A 22,122-nucleotide genomic window follows, 5' to 3' on the forward strand; every position below is an offset into this window, starting at 1 on the left:
ACTAAAAACCTGACACAACCTGATGTGGACATTGTTGTCTGAGGCACCAGAACGTGTGTGTTTTCACCTGTTGTCGACAAAGTGTAGAAGGGACTTTTACAGACCGTTGTTTTAAACTCCAAGATGAGGATTGCCGTCCCTCTACATTATGCACTTCCACCTGCATCTGCATCGCTGTCTGAGTCTTTCGTGCTGGGAGATTTCTTTTGCTGCTGTGTTAGTGTAAAGATCAGACAGTAAAGCACATTTTCCCCAGGACGCTTAAAAAAAAACCCACACATTAGCTGGCTTGGCAGGGCGTCTCCTCCTTGAGGAGACATGAGAGAGGGGCTTTTTGTTTGGGGAAAGCCTCATTGGAAATCTGCCCCCGAATTTCAAATCAATACGTGTCACTTTCCCCCACTGCTGACCCACTGTTCACTCTGGAGACCCTCGGGAGAGCAATTAGATGCAGCACCTGCAGTAAGTGCAAACACTGATGCACGAGCGTACAGCTTCTACGTGGATCCAGACAAATACACGATCCAGGATCAGTCGTATTTCTTGTTGCAGGTCATTCCCTTGAGAGATAACATGTTTTTTTTTGTTTTTTTTTTACTTTAAGAGAAAAAGATGATTGATTCACTCTGTTTCCTGGGAATATTCTTAAAGGTCCCGTTTGTGGATTGATGAGAGATTTATTATGTGATTATTAGTTGCTGTTGATCAGATTGCGGTCATTTGTACTGCAGTGACTAGAAATCAATATCTTATCTGCCTTACAAGCATCCTATTTTCAAAACGCAGGAGGAAGACTCAACGGAAAACTGATGTCATCTGTTTATAAATTGAATTATTATGAAATCTGAATTATGAAGGACAACGTAAGTGATTTTTTTCACAATATTAGTGAAAGTGTTAACCTCTCTTTAGCAGGTAATCAAATCTAGGCTTTTAGTTTTTCATGCACAAACTACCCATATGCTGGGACTTACCCAGTGTTGTGTTGGAATCGATGCAGGCGTGCTATATTATAAACACTGTAGAAGTACCTGCTGGTTCTTCATATGGATGCTGCATTATTAAACATATTGGACTTTACTCCCCTCGTATGGAGAAAAAAAACCCCAACAAATTTCCCTCCTCTTCCTCTTTTCTCCAAATATGTTTGCAAGAGCCTTACGCCTGCGGGCAAACAGGTGAAAGCGATTTACCTCGCGCGGTGGTGTTTCCACAGCGCACAAGACTGTGCATCTCTCGGGGTGTTAACTTCCCATCCATGTGGCAGCCCGTCCTTAAAAAAAGCTGAATTATTTTCCCCCCACGCCTTTCATTTTAACCTCTGTACTGCTCTTCTCTACTTTTCTATCCATATTTGCATTTGATCAGACCTGTGAGCTCTCAGATTTCACACTCTATGTCATCCGTGTGAACAATTATAGGAGGGAAGTCTTTTGTTGGTTGTTTCAATACGGTCGCTCTTGAAAGGGCAGCAGTTGTGTTGGATGTTGTACTTTCTGGACAGAACAAAGCATATTTCACCATTAATGAATTTGAATGATGTTTACATAAACTATTTCAATTAAGAAAATTGTATTTCAATCTCAGTCAAATGTCTCAGTCGTAGTAATATCTTTGATTTGGCTTCAGATCTGTTGTTTTCCAGTGAGATCATTTTATGGATGGTTGTTGTCATGGCCATGCGACCACAGGCCGACTCCCTGAAATTCTACAATTTCCATCCCACCACTCTTCACAGTGTGACTGCTGCTACACGCTACTGACAACTTAGAGAAAAGCTGCAGGAAATGATTAATTTAATTTCCTGACGACACTAATGTCAATGGATGGACGAGAAATACGACTAACATTATTATTGTCGCCTCAGACGAAGTGGAAGGATATTGTATTATCCAAGTTATTGTCTCACTATTAGTGAATTAAATCCATGACGTAATAGACATTTACAACAGCCGTCATTATAAAACCTAAACGTGTCCAAATATTTCATTCCAAAGCATACCTAAGAATAAAATAGAGAAAGAGTATCTTGAGTGGCATAATCAATGAGGTATGAATCCCATGGTATTGATCGACTCCATTATGATTCATTCAGGATGGAACACACTGTATCTGAGGGTGTTTGTGTTCGATCCTGCACCATTATACCACGGTGGGAAAGTTGGGAGACAGACAAGTGCATAAGTGTCTTCATAAGAAGCCGAAGTGGGCTGAAGCGCAGATATTTATAGGGGTGATTTAGCTTAAGGTGTCCCCAAGGAGTGTTTGTCCTTTCTCCTGTTCGGGGAGACCTTAACTGTAATAGTTTGATTCATGGCTGCATTAAAAGGTCCACTGTGCTCCGGCGCTGGCTGTCAGTGTAGGTGTGCATCCCACATGACTTATGAAAGTGACACAACTCCTCTGCTCCGTTGACTCATTTCGTTCTTCTCCCCATAACTGACTGCTACCTTTTAAAAATATGTCAGCCATGTCGCTCCCCCGCTGAATGGAAGCGTCTAATTTTCAGAGGCGATTATTGAGAGTTATCCCCTTAACAAAAGAGCGGAGCTTCTGGAGCAAACCTTTTCAAATCTCGACACAGAAAAGCTGGCGGGCTCGTACCGAGTCGGACACAAGATCCTTTATTAAAAGGGTAAACTCACCAAGAGGGACCGCGCTTCGGTTCAGCTCGAAAATTATTCCTCGGTAAAATCAATGAATGAAGCAGAGTGCAGGAAATCACTTTGGCTTAATTCAGTTCTGTTCTCGGCACGAAATAACATAAGCAATTTCTTTTTCCTGTTCTAGTAATTTCCATATTAGCCAGCAGTAGACATCCACAGTACGATTTCGGTGGAGCCAGCAGTTCTGATGGCCTCGGGAACCTTGTAAAGAATTTGTTGATTTATTTCGTAGATACCCAAGAAAGTGCAGTCAACCGCAATATCTGCAGCACGCGCGGCTCTTTATTTAGTGTGCGATCGATTTGTCAATCGAGAGCCAGTTGGGATGTCTGTGTGGTGCAGATAACACACAGGAAGTCGGTATGAAGCATCTCTCTGTCATTGCTGCTTGTTGTCGTCTGTCAGGCTTGAGTGCTCAACACGACTGACAGAGACACACTGATCACTGGTTACATCCAAAGGAGTTTGTAATTATGACTGATTATAAGTGAATCACTCTGAATGTAAGCTGCTACCTTTTTTTTTTTTTTTCTTTCTACTTTAATGGTGGAGTTCAACTCTTCCTGTTCTCCATTTTCAGAGTGAGGCTGTCCCCGGAGAGATCAGTTCACTCCGTCATTATATTGAACTCGCTGTTGTCGCCGTTCGTCAAATGTCGAGAAAAACCAAGCTCAGGTTCCCGCACACCCTTGAAGCAGTCTTCTGTGTTCGGCCGTTATTTGTCTCGCCAGGGGAGATTGTCCATTTTCGCCTACCTGCAGTTCAAGTTGGCAGTAGAAACAAAAATGATCCACTTTACTGGTACTGCATCGAATGCACTCGTCTCTATTAACACTTGACTTATTGAAATGGATAAATGCCCCTAAAAACACATGGTTTTGAAGCGCTCTGAGAGAGTAGATGGTATTAACACTTTACAAACTGCAGTGTCAGCACTATTGGGCATCATTCTTTATTTAAAGTCAGCACTTTGTTACGGGAATAAGACTTGTATGGCCTGATATCACATAGTTTCTTCTTAATACTTCTTGCCACTTTATGCTTGTAGCACAGTCGAATACAAGGGCAAGGGTTAATGAAGACTGCTCTCTAAAGAGCTTTTCTTCAATAAGCACTTTTAAAAGTTGAGTTCTTCAACTGTTTGGCACAAAATAAATGTGTCACCTCCTGTAAAAATGCAAACTTACGTAAAAAAATCAATTTCAACGTGTATGCAGTGACGAGAAGTGTCACCCACTCTGACACTAGACATCTTCTTGCCATCAAATCTTTGTCCCCATGTTGTCTAGTCGTGTCCCCTCACCGGGGACAACAGTGGAGTATCTCACCTGCCCCGGCATGAACCCACTGCCCCTTGACGCCACCGGTGTCAGTTTGATTTACTGACCTGGTGAGAGCAGGAAGAGCCTGGTCAGGAAATCACTAATGGAGTGGAAATGCTGAAAGAGCTGCAGGAATCACAGTGAGCCAGTATTTTTATTTTTTTTTTGTTAAAAAGGTTGTAGCACAGGGGCCACGAAAGAAGTTTTATACGTAATCCCCTTGTTTACCTTGATGAAAAACGACAGGAGACGTTGGTGTATTTATAACAGCGCACATGTCACCTGTTCCCGTCGTCTTCTGGTGGACGGAGTGGATTAGTTCTCACACGGCTGTATTTTTTTATTTATTTATTTTTCCCCTGTAGGAGGCAGACAGCTGGGAAATAATCGAGGGGCTGAAAATCGGTCAAAGCAACGTCCAGAGGCCTGATAAACATGAGGGTTTTATGTTGAAGAAGCGGAAATGGCCTCTCAAAGGCTGGCACAAGGTAAAAAAGCAGAAGTACACACAGAACACTTTTAACATTTTTATCACATCCTGTCCTTCAGAGTTTAATAGTGGTTCTGCCATTTTTTTTTTTTAGGCTTGGCCCTTTTTGAACTGGTAGACTTTATATTTGATGAATCATCCTCTTTTAGCATCATTTGGAGGGAGTCAGTGTCCCTCTGTGAACCCTGAATCAATTCGCCACAGATGGCTTCGCGTTTTTACAGAATTTCTATTCACCATTCTTCCTTCTTCCTGTATTTCTATTCAGCATGTTTTGTGAATTTTCTCTTTCCTCCGCAGCGGTTTTTTGTTCTGGACAACGGTATCCTGAAGTACTCCAAGTCTCCCATTGACGTAAGTCACCCTGACTCTCACCCACGGCACAAAGAGGGGCGGCAACCCGGCCTGAAATCGCGTCGACTTGGCGATGAGTCAGCAAAAAAAAAAAAAAAAACATCTGCAACGCTGGTCACCATGTTCTGTGTGTTTTAGCGTGGCGTGTCACGATTTACTGACAAAACAGAAAAATGACTGATAAGAAAACTGACTTTGAAGAAACTGTTGAATAATGGACTCTGCAGTAACTATTTTTCCTTTTATTTATGGGGTTTCTGTGTTCACAAAAATTTTTATTAACTTTTCTATTTCGAGATATTTTAGGCATTCTCTCAGGCAATATTTGTCACAATTCAAGTTGGTGGGAAATTTTAAAGAAATACTAAGTAACAAAAACACACTTTTGTTTTCTTTCTTATGTCATTTTCCCTGTGATACAAATATGTGCATATATATATATCTTTTTCCAAGTCATATATCTTTATCTTTTTTTTTTCATACTTGCCTGTAGAGAGGAGTTTATTAAAGTCTCATATAAAATCAACAATAATAATAAGAATATTAAAGCAAATCGAACTCTTTTTTATTTTATTTTCCCAAGTCATATATCTTTATCAAGATAAGTGAGCCTCTTCTCAGTATGTATTTCCAAATATCTGCAACCAATTACAGGAGATGCTTGTTCATTCGTTCACTCGTTCGAAGTGAGATTTTACATCGAAAAATCTGCATTTGTGATTTTCCTCAGATTCAAAAAGGAAAACTTCACGGCAGCATTGACGTTGGCCTGTCGGTCATGTCCATTAAAAAGAGGGCCCGTCGTATCGACCTGGACACTGAGGAGCATATCTACCACCTCAAGGTAATTCTAATACCTCTTCAGACTTGCATTGTGAAAATGTATCGTTCAATGCTGTCCTTTGAGAGAAATGAATGGAAACTTTACAGCAGGAAATCAGTTTTCATGTTACACAATAGATAAAAAAAAAAGTAATTTATAACTGAACATCCGTGTACTGTGCTGCACACAGAGTATTACATCGCTGGGCAGCGGGTACTGCCTAGTTAGCAGTGGGTGGATTATGTCCATTGCAATGGAGATTGCAGAGGAGATAATGTGTGTGTGGAGTCTTGTCTGGTGGTCCTGCTCTGCTCCTTGTCGCTCTGATTTGCCATAACAGTACAGTGAGGCCACACCGATGAACTTAAGCACTTAAACATCATAAAATAGCTGGAGTTTCAAAAGGAATGCCCTCGAAAGCTTCACGGAGCTGCTCTGGGTCGAGAAAAGTGTATTAATCCAGTGTCATTTACCGTGTGCATTTTTAATTCTGACGTCTTGTAAAATGGTAAGTCAGAGTTGTAAAGTGAGAATGGAAAGGTGTGGTTGACTCTCTACTCTTTCCTTTTTTTTTCTTCTCTCTCTCTCTCTCTCTCTCTCTCTCTCTCTCTCTCTCTCTCTCTCTCTCTCTCTCTCTCTCTTCAGGTCAAATCTCAAGACATTTTTGATGCCTGGGTGTCAAAGTTGCGTCACCATCGGCTTTATCGACAGAACGAGATTGTGAGGTCTCCAAGAGAAGCGACCATGCGGACTTTTCCTCCCTCTTCTGCCGTTGATTCTCCCCAACCTGCCCCGAGTGTGGTGAATGAAGCCAAGGTGAGCTTCATCAACAATCACACTAATAATCGCAACAAAAAACAAGGTGCTAAGCAATCAAATATATTAACTCGCTGAGAGTAGTGTTTTTGTGTGTGTGTGTGTTGTTGTTTTTACAGAAACAATAAAAACATGTAATGATTTTTGCGAAGGAAGGAAAATTGTGTAAAAAAGATACAATTTATTGATGATCTATGATCATTTATAGATGATCGTAGGACGTGCAACACATAATTTTTTTTATTTTTCATACTCCAGCTGTCAGTTTTAGAGGAAATCTCTTTCTAAGCTCTTAGCAGGCTGCAATGATTGATTGAAGAAGTCTCTGTCAAGAAAAAAAAAAGCTTTCATGATTCCCTTTTAACTGCAAACTCGGGTAGTGCGCTGGAGTATAATCCAAAAGAGCAGAGAAATGCACTCAGAGGAGCGACAGACGCTATGATCACATGTGACTGATTTATGCCTCCATACAGCTGTTACCAGGTGTGTGTGTGTGTGTGTGTGTGAGTGTGTGATGACAGCAGGATTTCATACAGTTGGCGTGTGGACGACAATCTCTTTTCTTTTCTTTTCTTTTCTCCAACTTTATTTATATAGCACCAAATACAACACAGTCATTCCTCGGTGCTTTCAACAGATAGAGAAGCTCAACATATCCACATGAGCAGATTTATTTGTGACTGTGGAAAGGAAAAACTCCCTCTAACAGAAACCAGACGGCATTTCTGCTGACCGGTTGGGGTGAGAGGATCGAGGCGGGGAGAGGAGAGGACGACAATCTCTGACCTACAATGACCTGAAATTTGTGATCTGAATCTTTTCCTCCTTATCCGTGACATGCCAACGGTGTTATCTGGCTAATTATTTGACTAATGAATGACAGATTTCTGCTTAATCTAGCAACACTGAGTGGGAACGTTATTGTATCCAGACCACTAAGATAAAACAACGGGTCCTTTGTCTAGACTATTGTAGGTTTGACATGAACACTTGTGTCTGTCAGTGATTTTGAAGAGCGCGTAAATAATATGAGGATGCAGCCCGAGCAGCTTCTCCTCAGAGTGATGCCACATGGAGGCTATTAGGGGTGATCAGTAGGGTTGGCACTGGGAGCAGCTGGTTGCAGCCTGATGAGCTCTCCCTGAAGAACAGCGTTGCTGAAAGAGTTCAAGGCGATGCAGAATGAACAGCTGCAGCAGAGAGAGCACAGTCAGGATCTCCTATTAAAACAGAAAAGCTCCAGCCTTTTTGTACCTGTTTCTACATTATTCATGTCGTCCTGCTATCTGCCGAATGTCACAAGACAAAAAAAAAAAAAAATTAAATCAAGTCATGTCAAAGAGCATGAAATGAAAGCGAATTTTGACACAATCCAAGGCCTTGATACCCTTCACTATTACCTGCTGGGCAGATTTATTAAAGCTGTTGACGGTTGTTTGCTGTACTTGGGTCAATACAAAATATTTTCAGTAGCTTTAATGAGCATATTAGTGGAGCAAATATTTGCTTCCAGCTCTTCAATTGACTCAAAGTCATAACCGTCTGCAGCTCTGTGTATTTGGTTATTGTATATATACTGCAAATCATAATCATATCAGGTTTGAATGGGTTACTACTTTGCAAATGTGTTTTTAATTCGGTGACAAAGGAACCCGCACCTGTTTTCACTTTAATTCTCATAAGAATGATATCTGGGTTCACCTGCTATGATATAACAGGTTTTTATTTGACTGATGTATTTGCTCAATCCCTGTTGTGCCACTTAATTCACAAGTTGTAATAACATTTATTACAATAGCATTCTGATAATAAACACCACGATGCACCGTGAATAACCCAAAGGATAGACTTTCTGGGGTTTACCCTTGTTTTATCTGGTTCCCAACTTGATTCCAATGTGAAGTTTAATGTAAATATTCAGTTTCTTCGATTCTTGTGTCACGTCCGCAGGCCAAGCCAAGCAGCTTACCGTGGCAGCCCGCGGCCCCCAGCAACAGCAGCAACAGCAGCCTGCCGGCTTCCTACAGTAACGGACAGAGCAAGGTGGTTGCTTGGCTGCAGGATTCAGAAGAGATGGACAAGTGTGCAGAGGGTAAGTGCAATTTCCCCTTTAACACTGAGAACAATCAGATTTAACTAAACGCTGAATTAAATCAAGGCTTTGGCCCCCGGCCCTGCAATAAATCCGGAAACATGTAACCGTCTCCCGATACATAATACTGAATGTGTTTCTGAGCTTGCAGGTGTCAATTTTAATATTTTTTTTCAGAGCTCGCACGCTGCCAGTCCAACCTGACTGAGTTGAGCCGGTTGTTGCAGAGTCTGGAGATTCTGCAGCGAACACAGTCGGCACCGAACTTCACGGATATGCAGGTAAAACACATGCGTGCACAGATCCAGTGGCAAGCGTGTGAGGATAATGCAGGCAGAAATGGATTTTTCTCCGGTCTTATAAAGTCAGTGGCTGCTTTCATTAAGTGTCCAGACACGCAGGAGTCAGTGCTGCGTATCGAACACCTTGTACATCTGTAACTGATCAGTATCAATCGATCTAATGTCACTTTTTAAATCATGGCTTCTGCCTGAAATGCATTTTAACACCACCTATTCCATCTTTGTTTGCAACTCATTTGTAAGACTGTTGTCTTCTTTTTTTTTTTCTGGTCACTTCACTGCAGTCTGTGCTTTAACGTTTGCATTTTCTGTGACGTGTTTGTCTTATTAACCTCACTTTGCATATTGTGATCCATGTTTGCCTCAAAGACCAATTGTGTAGAATTGTCAAAGAAAGAAAAACGCTTGAACAGAAGATGGAGAACAAAAAGTGTCGGCAAAGACGCAAAATTCCAGCTCCAGGTACTCTTCAGATCCCCACACTGTCTCATAAAGACACACAAGCGCACATCATCACTAAAATACTTTATTGTATTATTATTATTCACCCATAATCTACTTTATGTAAATAATGGCTAACAGAATATTAGTCTCTATTTGTTTGATTAACTTATTCAGAATAAAGTCAGTGGTCTGTATCAGGCACTTCCTCGGGCGCGTTGTCATGAATTCAGACGCCACAATAACAGCTGAGAGTTTAGTTTTTATTAATACATGTTTAATCACAAGCATTATGGAGGACAAATGAAACCTCGGGTGTTTTCCTACAGCTGTTAAGATGGGCTGTTGCTACAGCACGCATTATTTATTTGCCACTTCTGTTCTTTTTTTTGCTCTCCATATTGCACTGCAGCTGGTACATATCACTCTTGTTTGTCATGTCTTGAATACTTGTAAATATAGCCTTATTTTGTGTACTATATTCACCAATGCTCCCTGATAAAACAAAAATTTAATGTCTTTTCATACACCTTTATTCACCTTGTTAAAGCAGCTCTAATAATGATCATGTTTGACCTTTTTTGTCGGTTATTTAACTTGATTTAGCTTTATTTAGAAATATAATATACACAGAATGCTTTTTCGATGTTGAGCTGGGCAGTCGGCTCTCAGACACACAACACAGCAGCACAAACACACGAGTCTGGGAGACGACCGACAGCTGTCCTGCGTGGTCCTCGTCTCCCCGCAGGTTCCTCTGTCTGCCAGCATGTCCCCCGTCCGGCTCCACTCGTCCAACCCCAACCTGTGTGCAGAGCTGGTGGACTTTCAGCCCCCCGTGTCCCGGCTGACCGACAGTGTGGAGTGTGCCAGCGACTACATTAAACTCCAGGAGGAATTCTGCACCATTGCCCAGAAAGGTAAGCCGGCTGTACGTCTGACTCATCCTGAAGGGCAATTGTGCTTTATCAGAAACAAACATCATGTGCCGTCATCGTTCCCCTCATTGGCTTTTGGTTAGGATGTCATTGTGTTTCCTTTAAAATGACGCTGTTGAGATTGTGGAAATGGTGAAGAAAGAGCAAACAGTGATTGTCTTAAAATAAAATAAACACAGACTTAAAGGTTAAGGTATGATTATGATGCAATGTTGATAAAAAGAAAACAAATGTCCCCATTTAGAAAAGATTTTTACACTGTTTGTTTGCTTTACTAATTTGCCTTAAGTGTACACAAGTTATGCTTTTAAATCCTATGCTAAAAATACAATAATTAAATACATTTCATGAATGCTCAACCATGTTTTGCTTGTGTAAAAAAATCCACATTTTTAGATTAACGCTCAGACACAGTGTTTCAGGTCCTGAACAGCAAAAAGCCCCATTAAAAAAGACCCCTGCCTCAAAGATGTCAAACTGCATGATGGTTTAGAAGGTGTAAATATAATCTGGAGTTTGGTCGCAGCGAACTTTGACTATAAACTACTGTATATAATCCTATATAGTCTTAAACTCTATCTATTCAGTATACCAGTGTAAATGGGCTGAAGTCGGAGTGACATGAGCTCTCGGTCTGCAGGCACTTTAGAATTGACAAAGCTATTCAGATAGTTTTTTTTAATCTAATTAAGGGAAGGAATGACACTTAAAACAGGTTCAAGGAGTCAAATTTTTGCTGCAGCTTAATGAATTTTGAAAAGATAGAGCCTCTGGCCCGGTGACATGGATTTTCTATTTAATAGTGACTCAGCTGGAAAAATACATCTGATGTAAAACTGGGTGTCATCTGTATACCAGCACAGTTTTTATCATCAGTGTTGTACTAATCGGTTTTAGATCAGACAGTTCAGACAATCTAACCAGACCGCATGGAGGGTTTGCCTTCTTGCCATCCATCCATTCTCCTGTTGGACTCGTTTGAGCACTTTTATTCAAATATTGGCACAAAGCAGTAACGAACAAAATTTGAATTGGTGCACATTTCAGTAAAGATCCTTTCGCCGTTGTTTCCTCCATGTCTTTCCAGTCCACTCCCTGCTGAAGTCGGCCTTCAACACTGTGGCCATCGAGAAAGAAAAGATCAAGCAGATCCTGTCCGACCAGGAACAGTCTGACCAGTCCGCCCAGATCAACTCTCTCAGGAAGTCTCTGTCACAGGTAACGAGCTTCCGTCAAGCACTACCCGTGTTGCCTCGGTTTTCAGTTAATCCCGGCTATTCATCACATGTATTGGACTGTTGCCTTATTATAAATGCGAGCCATGGGGATGTCTTAACAATACCCAAAAGTGTTTGGTACATCATGTTGAAAAAAAAGAAAAGAAAGAAAGAAAATTGCTGCTTAATTTGGCCAATGTGTCTTTGATCTCCTAAATCTCGACCCCATTCTGGAGTCGTCGCGTCAATGACGAGCTGTCGCATAAATCACACAATCCACAGTTTATCTTGAGAGCAGCCACTGTAATCAAAACATTAAAAAAGAACGAGAAAAAAAAAATGATGTGTGGACATGGAAGCAGAGACCAGTGAGTCGTGAAAGTCCAATCATCTTTTCCCGTATTAATTGTCGGGAGAAATGTGCAGCGCAGTTCATTAACTGAGCTCCTTGAGGCCTGTTGCTCTACCCCGGCGATTTAATTGGCCTGTTCCTCTTGCTAACAGTTGACATCATTTCAGGGAAATGTTTCACTTGCCGCTTTATCTCGCTTTTGTTCCTAATTGGATGCTTGTGTGACTCGGTCGTCACAGGCTGAAGGTCAGGTTTTAGAGGAAACCCTGTGGGAGGTTGATAATCAGAAGTTGTTGTTGCTATAGAAGGGAGAAAAAAAATAATTAATTGCATCAAGCTATTAAATATAGAGGTCATCCTCCTACTTTTATTTAATATTTGCTATGTTCTGTATCAGCTGATAATGGATTCCAACATGAAATAAACCCTTCTGTTATTACAGCTCGGCTGATATAATGGCACCTTGACTGTTGCATTGCCCCAAAAAATGGAAATGTCATTAGTTGTCTTTCACATAATAATAGCATATGTGTCGGAATGATCTGCGCATCAGAAAAGAGAACGGCACGTTTTACACGACATTGATTTGAAGTGGCTGTCTCATTTTGCTCAGTTGCAAGCGCACGTTTTCGACACGCCTTTTCATCTCTGCATCTGCCAGTCGGCCGTAATGACAAGAGTTGGCATAATGAAATGATGATTTCCCTTCAGGAGGTCTGATGTTCTCTTCAGTTAGGTGGAAAAAATGTGCGTGAATGAGCATGTGTGCATATATCAAATCATCAGTCTGCCGTAAGAGTTCTGCAACCCCCCCTAATAAATTATAATCCACCATTGTGAATCCCTAGTTTGATAAACCTGTTGTCACACATAATTCTTGCATCGTCTAACATACAGCTTATTTTTAAAACAGTTAACATCTGAGAGCATAGGCCTCCCTATGCAATCTCTATCTCTAATAACTATGCAATAAGTTTTCGGCCATAATCAGCTGGGACGGGCACCAGCGCCACACGACGGATGACCGAAAGCTTTTGTTTGGTCTTTAGGCCCTGTCCCAAAATGCAGAACTTCGAACTCGACTCGGCCGCATCCACTCCGAATCTGTCCTGACTGAACAAGTCGTCAGTGTGAACATCATCTCCACGCCTGACGAGGTGGGTCACTGTTGTCGGTCGGTCTCCAGCGGAGCTAATTTCTCGTTCCTATATTGATAAGAGAACCGCTTCCATGAGCAGGTAGTGTTCGCTTCCTGCATTTGTCGGTCGCATTATCGATCGCTGTCCTTAAAGACTGATGCCTTTTCCCGTACTCCCTGGCAGGTACGCTTCAGGATCGTTATTCTATGCACAACCTGACATTAATGTTAATGGAATAAGATGATTAATTGGAAACGGATGGCGTCTCGTCCTTCGGGGAAAGATACACATGCTGTAATGTGGCGTTGTCTACCGACGGTTGTTTGTGTCCAGATCCATTTTTGGTTCTTAAACTTGTCGTTGGAGCAAGAAACCACGAAGACCTTGTGTGTTTGCTCTTGTTTCCCCGCAGGCCGGGGAACAGATGGGGATCCCTCTGACTCAGCAGGCCTCTAATGAGAGTCGACTCTCCATGTCAGAGTCTGTCTCGGAGTTCTTTGATGCCCAGGAAGTGCTGCTTTCAGCCAGCTCATCTGAGAACGAGGTATAATGGGGGGCGGGGGGGATGGCAGAGAAATCTGTCAAATGTATGTTTGGAGTCGAGTTCGTCACCAGTGAATGAGGGCGCCATGGGAAGCAGAGTTAACAGAAGCCTCTTTTTCAATCTGTCCTGAGGCCCAATCGCTCGTTTTTGAATTACAATATTTGTTGAATATTTTTTTTAATCTGTGTGCACCCCTGCAGAACTGTTCAAACGGTAACTCTTCTCACTGTTCCAATGTACACTGTTCACTGTACATTGGAACAGCATCGTCCTTCCCCGGGCACGCGTTCAGCCATGTTGGCGGATTACTCACCAAGGATATTCATCAACCCCCTGCCCTGCAGCTTAAACGTTGGGAACGCTCACTCCACTGATCTCTAAACCTCCACAAGCCGCACTTGACTGTAACAGAGGCTTTTACGAAAAAGAGGTTACCAAAATGCTCTGCTCCGGTGCCGTGGATGGCCCCATTGTGCTTTTCTGTATATACAAAGTATGAAAATGCTGCAGTGTCTCGTCTCACCATCACTGCAGTGGGACAGATCGCCGGCGACTGCTGCAGTTTGTTAGCCACTGGCAAACCGCAAGCAGCTGTGTGTGTGTGTGTGTGTGTGTGTGTGTGTGTGTGTGTGTGTGTGTGTGTGTGTGTGTGTGTGTGTGTGTGTGTGTGTGTGTGTGTGTGTGTGCACGAGACGTGTGCTGACTATCTCCGCTCTGTACCTGTCCCCCCCTCCTCTCGCAGGGCTCAGACGATGAGTCATATGTCAGTGATGTGAGCGACAACATTTCCGAGGACAACGCCAGCGTGACCGATAACGTCTCCAGACAAAGTAGGTCCAGTTCGGCACAGTGGCAACGCCGCCACAGTCTCTGGTGGAGAAAAAGAGCAGAAAATTAATAAAGCAGGGGGATCCCACTTCCTGCACAGCATCACAGAGACACACACACACACACACACACTCCTGTGCCGGGAAAAAAAGTCATTCGTCAGCGCTGCCGAGGCAGTTGACTTTGCAGTGTCGCTCCGTGCCAAGGGCTTCTTTCAAGTTTTATGAAAGCTATCGGTGCACTACGGGCGGGGATCTCCCTTTTCCATCTTTGTCACAAGCCACAGTGAGAGAGAGAGAGAGAAAATGAGAGAGAGGGAGAGAGAGCATGAGAGAAGGCAGTACGTAGTATCTCATGATGATCAAACTGCTGTTACAGACAGAAAGTTTAAAGCAGAGCTGAGATCCGTCATAATATTTCTAGCAGAACGACCGACTGGAGAAGAGCAAAGAGTTGAGTCGACAACATATGTCTTCTGACTTGTCCACTCAAAGAACCTTCAGTTGTTTGTTTTTTTTTTATCTTTAACAGTCTTTATTCTTGTTTCTTCAATTAAATTCAATTAGGTTATTTTTTTGGAGTTTTGTTTTTATCTGTTTCGTCCGCTACTGCATTTGTAACTGAGATAAAAGTGCTTCACAGAAGATCATGACTATGGTTTAGTTATGAGGGGTATGTCGATGTACGCAGCAGTAAATAAGAAACATAAGACAAATGTCTAATAATCCCAGACGAGATTTATTACATTTTTTCTGTTACACTTTCTTTGATCTGTGTTCTTATTGGTCAAATCAGTTTGTAAATGTTTTTTGTTTTGTTTTGTTTTTGGTTTTTTTGTTCAGTGGCCAACGGAGACTTTGCTGGCAGCGCTTTCCGCAACGGACGTCGAATCTGCCTGCCGGCGCCCTGTCCGGACACCAGCAACATCAACCTCTGGAACATCTTGAGAAACAATATCGGCAAGGATCTGTCCAAAGTGTCGATGCCAGTGGAGCTCAACGAGCCCCTCAACACCCTGCAGCGGATGTGCGAAGAGCTGGAGTACAGCGAGCTGCTGGACAAAGCTGCCGAGACCGAGGATCCCTTTGAGCGCATGGTGAACAAAGCCACGTTAATCAGTCATGAGGCGCTCCTGCCGGAGCTTGATGTCACTGGCGTACAGTAAACGGGGTGACGCCCTGAGCGGCTTACATAAGGAGCCGGGACGCGTTTGCGGGTCGCTTTTAATACAGTTTTTCGACCTTGCATCATCCCGTTTATCTGTCTTCTGTCCCTCAGATAGTGTTGGATGCATGCTAATGTTTGGATTATGCGAGATGATGCTTGCCAGCTAATCCCCCCCCCCCCGTCCTGTTTGTGACTCCGCTAGGTTCTCGTCGCCGCTTTCGCCGTCTCAGGCTACTCGTCCACGTACTACAGAGCAGGAAGCAAGCCATTCAACCCGCTACTCGGAGAGTCTTATGAATGTATACGGGAAGACAAGGGCTTCTGTTTTTTCTCTGAGCAGGTAAGTTCTTGAAGCAGACGAGTTGTCGTTACATAATGCATCGTCTTTACCGCCGAGGAGGAAAACCACTGGTGTTGACAACGGAGTGGCTCAAAAATACGACGATCTCTATGAGTTTTTCTGTTTTACATCAACTGTGAGACTTTTTTTATTACAATCACAACTTTACTGAATTCATCTTGCAACCGATGTGAGGATATGACTCCCGAAAAAGGGGATTTAAGTCTCCCAACAGTCACAATGCACATGATTTGTCTCACACCAAGTTGTAATTTTTTAATGAATGTTGAACTCCAAAATGTTGTGATTTCTTATTTAAAATAATTTTAAAAAATACATTAAAATATCATTGTTCATATCAAGATATTTATGTTTTATAAAATGTCAAACAATTTCATGTTTTTCCTCGACAAGCAAAAAGGATATTTTTTTCTTTTTGCTGTCAAATATACCCGGAGAGGAAAATCAAAATCTTGCGTTTGATTAATCCGCTGTGTGAAGCATGTCTGTGTGAGATCAGCGAACCTGAAACAGCTGTCGCACTGTTTTCATTTGATCGTTTCCCCCAAAGGTGAGCCACCATCCTCCCATCTCTGCCTGCCACTGTGAGTCCAAGAACTTCACCTTCTGCCAAGGTAGGTTCCCTGTCTAATTAGAGCAGGACCTTCCTCCCGGGATCAGCAGCTCACAATACCAGACTTAATTATAAACATCGGGAGTTTACAAAAAAAACTAACTCGGATTTGTTTTATTCAGAATTAAAATGTTACATGAATGTATTAAAAAAAAATCAGTGCTTGTTATGTGTTTCTGATGTTTTTTTTGTTGTTTGGTTCCAAAGATGTGAGGTGGAAAAACAAGTTCTGGGGAAAGTCAATGGAGATTTTACCGATCGGAACCGTAAACCTCATGATTCCCAGGTAACTCTAACCGCGACGCTTCCAACCTGAAATCACAGATTTTTCTACAGCAGTCCAGGTATTAAAGTGTCTCTGTGTTGTTGTGATTACCGTTTTTTTTTTTTTTTTCACATTTAATCACATTTGCGTCGGAGTCTAAGTAGTAATTTATGCTTAAAAAAAAAACCCAAAACAAACTTAGGCTCAGAGGTCATTAAATCAGCAAAGCATATGATTCCACTATTTTGCCAGCGCTGTGGAAGTCCCTGATCACACACAGGTTGTCTTCATGCCCGCCAGTCGATCATTGAGTATAATAGAAACAAAGGTTAATGGATTTCGCGGTAAATATCTGCATAATACACAAATGTATTTTCTCAGTTTGTTTATTCAAAAAGTGGCGGCATTAACAGGTTATATATATATATATATATATATTTGAACCATTGCCTGTTTATGTTACACAGACATCTGAAGAAGTGTCACCTCATGAATAACGACACTGAGGTTAAGAGCTGCGGTCAAAACTGGCAAAAAGAAGAAGAAAAAGTAGTTGTTCGTTAATGATTTCGATGGAAAATTGACTGTGGGACTGAGCAGCTGTTTGGCCCTTTTCAGGTTTGGGGATCACTACGAATGGAATAAAGTCACCACCTGTGTGCACAACATCCTCAGCGGACGACGGTGGATCGAACACTACGGAGAGATCACCATCAGAAACACGAAGAGCAGCGCCTGCCTCTGCAAACTGACCTTCGTCAAGGTGAGCGAGACGACGGCGGGTGTCGGCGCGGCGGTGGGGACGCCTGTGGGCTTCAGCCGACGGCTGCGCTTTGTGTCTTTCAGGGAAACTACTGGAGCTCCAACGTCAACGAGGTTCAGGGATTCGTGATGGATCAAGAAGGGAAAGTGATCCACAGACTCTTTGGGAAATGGCACGAGGGTCTTTACTGCGGCGTCCCGCCGTCTGCCAAATGCGTCTGGAGGCCCGGTCGGTATCTCACACACATAAACGCATGACTGCTTCTCGAAATGATCACACTGAAGCTCCAGTGGGGGGGGTTTTCCAGTTAAAAGAGCAGCTTTGTTTACTGTTCTCGGCAGGCTCCATGCCCACAGACTATGAGCTCTACTACGGCTTCACCAGATTCGCCATCGAACTGAACGAGCTTTGTCCCGAGTTGAAGGACGTCCTCCCGCGCACAGACGCTCGCTTCAGACCCGATCAAAGGTACGACATCAACCGTCCCGGTTCCTCACAACTCGCGTACACTTCTCGATTGTTCTGCGCTTGTGTGCTGCCGCTGCGGCGCTCCTTTTCCGTCTCCGCTGAAGCGTCGACGTTTTGAATCTCACAGGCATTTGGAAGAAGGGAATCTGGAGATGGCGTCCTCGGAGAAGCAGCGTATCGAGGACATGCAGCGAACCAGGAGGAAGTGGAACGACGAGAACAACGTCAAGCACGAGCCACGCTTCTTCAAGTGAGGGCAGATCGCACCTTTTGTTCCCTTCATCACATTATCAGTTGTGCCTGTCGGCCACAAGCAAAACATTCTGACGTTGGTTGGTTTCGTCAGATTTCTGGACCACGAGAAAATGATTTGTGTCACACAGTTTAGAGCAGACATGACTGATCTGTCGCCATTTTTTTTTAACATATATATATATATATATATATATATATATATATATATATATATATATATATATTGAAGGTAATTTGAACCGACTTTGCTCCAGATACAGGAGTTCAGTCTTTAATAACCTATTCACAAAAAGCTTTCCAAAAAAAAATCATTCAAAATTCAAATACTGCCAGTTTCAGTTGAATGCAAAAAGTAATAAAAAAAAAAAAAAGTCCACGCATGTTAACGTATAGAAAAAGTGTTTCTTACTGTATTTTTTTGATGCCCGTATTATTTGCATCATTTACAATCTGTTTGCAAACACAGTATTTATTACCATTTGGAACAATGAACCTGGAGTTCAGTAATAACCATGTTATTAATGGAGTGAAGGCGACGGTGAAAGTGGCTCGATGTGACTGTTTGGGATGACGGAATAGAGAATTCTAAGCACACTGGAACCAGCCGTCGTGATTATTATGACTCATTATAACTCGGAGGGAGAATCGATCCAGTCAGAGCTGCGTGATTCTCCGTCTGCTTTCCGTCCCACCGGCGACGGCCTTTAATGTGGTTGTGTCACAACGGCGGCCAGAAAGCGTGTCTCGTCACACACAGCTGACACGGGTGGAACATTTGCCCACTTCTGCTGCAGACAGGCAGTGACAGAGACCTGACAACGTGACTTACACTTAAATATTGCGTTTTGTGATATTTATGCACAATATATGAGGAGTGCATTTAAAGTGGGAGTTTTCTATAATCACAAATAAAGTCTCCTTTTCTGATTTTGGCCTGATATAATTCATCAATCGGTAAATGGATTTCACAGTTTAGTCTTTGACGCAAACTACTTTTCGCGGTGTGTTTAATCGGCGCTGTGCTTTCCTCTTGCAGGAAGGTGGTCGACGCCAATCACCGGGAGCGCTGGGTCTCCAACAACATGTACTGGGAGCTCCGCAAAAACCCCGGCTTCATCAACATGGAGGAGGCGGTGAGCCTGTGGTAGCGCGAGGTTCCGCCCAGTCTGTCGCCGCCGAGGCCCGGGGCCGTTACCTATGCACAACGAGGTGCGCGGAGAGACGGGACGTTAGCGAGGAAACATCTGCGTGCAGAGCTGAGGGATGGCCTGACGTCAGGGTGCCGCCGCCGCCGCCGTGCGGTCGGCCACCCACGGAAGCATCCCGTAGGACCACCTCCATTGTGCTTGTCGAAGCCGGGTTGTCAGGGCAACAGCGGTACCACTCCCGTGTAGATCTCTCTTCAGCTCCTCTGACTTCCCGGTTTGTCCTTTTTGCCTTAAACCGACGTGTTGGAGTCACACGACTTAGGCACCTTTTTAGTTGAAGCCATTTGATTTGTGACAGCAGTTTGATTAGACTAGACGACGAAGTAGATCTTTTGATGACCTTCAGTAATGTGCATGTTTAGAGAGCAGCTTTCACTGACATGAAGCCGTATTTAGTATATCACCAGTCATTGTAGAAAAAAAAATAAATAAAAAAAAAAAAGAGGTATTTTTATAAAATATCTTGAATTTAGTTGGGAGAGAATTACGTGAAACGGCAGATCCTATTTATTTTTTGCCTTTTAATACTGCCGAATCTGCGAGATAGCGGTAGTGCTCTCCCGGGAAACGGCACGTTTTTTTCGACGGACCTGCACGGCAGTCGAGAAGATTTCCCGGCGTCCGCCACGAGGGATTTGAATCCGAACGGAGGCACGTCGGAACAGGCGAAGTCGGGACTTGCACACCAGTTCTGTCGTGATGTAGTGCTGTGACCTCACGCCTTCCCCCGCACCGCCGTCTAATTTTAAACGTTGTTACATGAAACCGAATCCCGCTGTTACATAAATACACACTCCCTCCATATATAGTGGGGCCTGCGTTCGGCCCGCGCCCCTCCCTCGACGTGGCGCAGACACAAACGATTCACGCACGTGAAACGTGTCCACAGAAAATACAGAGCGGCCGATTGTACAGAGTGAAAAATCACTTGTGGTGATTTGGTCCTTAGAAGTAAGATTTAATTAGAAGTGAGAATTAAAAAAAAAGAGCCCTGTGGAGCCGCAGCATGCGGCTACATTAAATGATTAAGATGTAATCTTAATAATTTAAGATTTAATCCCTAAATGCCTGATTTTTCTTTGTCAAATAGAGATAAATCCCCTCCAGTGCTCCAAGGCCCAAAGGTTTCCTTCACTTTCGAACCAAAAAGACAAAAAAAAACACAGACACAACCTCAATAGGAGTGTCTATTATCCAGAAATGTTCATTATTTGTTGTTCAGTGACCCACTTAATGACTTGATCATCAAGTGATCAGTACTTCTCATGAAGTAACTCGGATGTTAGGTCACGGGCCGTAACTTAAGTCCACAACGAGCCACCAGAGACCCCTGCAGGTCGTCCTGTGGAAATGCAGCAAGTCAACAATGTCCCAAAGACAAATTCATCCCCCCCCCCCCCCCCCCCCCCCATCATGAAACGTTTGGAACGTTTCAGTCGGAACATGTCGGTGAAGTGACGAAGAAGAAGGAAAAAAAGATACCGTATTAAAGCTGATTTTTTTTTTTTTTAACTGTGTCTGATTCCCAGAGAATTTAACTGCGAGCACCGGTTCATTTCCTCAACTTTGATATTTATTGCAAAGCAGATTAGCTTTAATGTTTGGACTAGCGCCCCTCCCCCCCCCAATGAGGAGTGAAGGCCGTGCGCTGCAGTAGACCCACCATCCTGTGTGCACCGTTCACTCAGTACTGTAGATTACAAACCAAAAAAAAACCACGTAGTACTGCTTTGCATTTGTGTACTTTTTTTCTTTTTAAAGCGGGGAAAGAAAAAAAAAAAAAAAAAAAAAACCAACTCGCGTGCAAATTTCTTTTCCTCCTCGATGCTACAAATTGTCCGTTTCACTTGCTGTGCCTTAACGCATTTATTAATGCCTCACAAACACAACTAGATGAGAATCCCCGTGCCAGGAAGAAGGTACGCCACTAACAAGTTCCACACATCGTCCGCCTCCTCCGCAGACCAGGAGTTCGATCAGACTGTCGGAAATGCTCGTTTCGAGATGCTCCTCCACTCCCGACATGTGACCACGACACGGAGGCCGCCACTGTAAACACAGCACATCTCTCACGAAGGAGCTCCGTTTGGCATCGTCGAGTCAAGATATAGTGGAGAAAATACAAAAAAAAAAAAAAAGACAAAAAAACAAAGAAAGAAAACGTCAAGCTTTCATCGTTCCATCCATCCTTCTACCTGCATGTCTAGACAACTTCGCTTGCCAATGAATGTTGCAGATGCCTTACAAAAGAAAAGGTTTCGTTTCCTCAATTGGGACACATCGACGGTTTTTAATTTGTTTTGCTTTTGGACTGACGTATCATGAAGCACTATGTCAGCTCTGTCTCCCGATGGATACCTTCTAAAGTGCAATTTTAACAAAGTACATATCTTTCCATGAACACTGTACACTGCTGCTACATAGTGCTTGTTCTAATAAAACTGCGAAACTCAACTGAAGCATGTGTGCTTGTGTTTGGAGGGGGGAAAACAACAACAAAAAACATTTCAGCTGTGAATCGTTTCATTGTTTAAGACACTTTTGAAAAACTATAAGACTTGTCAGAGTGCCTTGAACTTCTATTCTGACGGCTTCTGTATATTTTGTTATCTCTTTCAAATTTTGTTCAAAAATCCAAAAGTACTCACATTATTTACTTAACTAGAACGACAGATACGAACATAAAAGGCCATTTTGA

General features: G+C 42.9%; 1 protein-coding gene across 2 annotated transcripts in view; it reads left to right on the forward strand.

The window, feature by feature from the left end:
• osbpl6 (oxysterol binding protein-like 6) overlaps positions 1 to 21,863 on the forward strand; it is a 33,028-nt gene extending 11,165 nt beyond the window's left edge. For both annotated transcript variants that reach the window (XM_080498009.1, XM_080498010.1), the window contains exons 3-23: positions 4,354 to 4,476; positions 4,779 to 4,832; positions 5,563 to 5,676; positions 6,301 to 6,471; positions 8,422 to 8,563; positions 8,741 to 8,844; positions 9,235 to 9,327; positions 10,058 to 10,226; positions 11,332 to 11,462; positions 12,863 to 12,970; positions 13,365 to 13,496; positions 14,239 to 14,326; positions 15,167 to 15,420; positions 15,694 to 15,831; positions 16,403 to 16,466; positions 16,673 to 16,751; positions 17,349 to 17,493; positions 17,577 to 17,721; positions 17,835 to 17,961; positions 18,089 to 18,211; positions 19,253 to 21,863. In XM_080498009.1, the coding sequence (XP_080354135.1) occupies positions 4,354 to 4,476; positions 4,779 to 4,832; positions 5,563 to 5,676; positions 6,301 to 6,471; positions 8,422 to 8,563; positions 8,741 to 8,844; positions 9,235 to 9,327; positions 10,058 to 10,226; positions 11,332 to 11,462; positions 12,863 to 12,970; positions 13,365 to 13,496; positions 14,239 to 14,326; positions 15,167 to 15,420; positions 15,694 to 15,831; positions 16,403 to 16,466; positions 16,673 to 16,751; positions 17,349 to 17,493; positions 17,577 to 17,721; positions 17,835 to 17,961; positions 18,089 to 18,211; positions 19,253 to 19,364 (2,616 nt within the window). In that variant the 3' untranslated portion in view covers positions 19,365 to 21,863. The remainder of the gene's footprint in view (positions 1 to 4,353; positions 4,477 to 4,778; positions 4,833 to 5,562; positions 5,677 to 6,300; positions 6,472 to 8,421; positions 8,564 to 8,740; positions 8,845 to 9,234; positions 9,328 to 10,057; positions 10,227 to 11,331; positions 11,463 to 12,862; positions 12,971 to 13,364; positions 13,497 to 14,238; positions 14,327 to 15,166; positions 15,421 to 15,693; positions 15,832 to 16,402; positions 16,467 to 16,672; positions 16,752 to 17,348; positions 17,494 to 17,576; positions 17,722 to 17,834; positions 17,962 to 18,088; positions 18,212 to 19,252) is intronic.
• Positions 21,864 to 22,122: the final 259 nt, after the last annotated feature.

The sequence above is a fragment of the Blennius ocellaris genome, assembly GCF_963422515.1.
Source record: "Blennius ocellaris genome assembly, chromosome: 6".
In the NCBI taxonomy this organism is placed as follows: Eukaryota; Metazoa; Chordata; class Actinopteri; order Blenniiformes; family Blenniidae; genus Blennius; species Blennius ocellaris.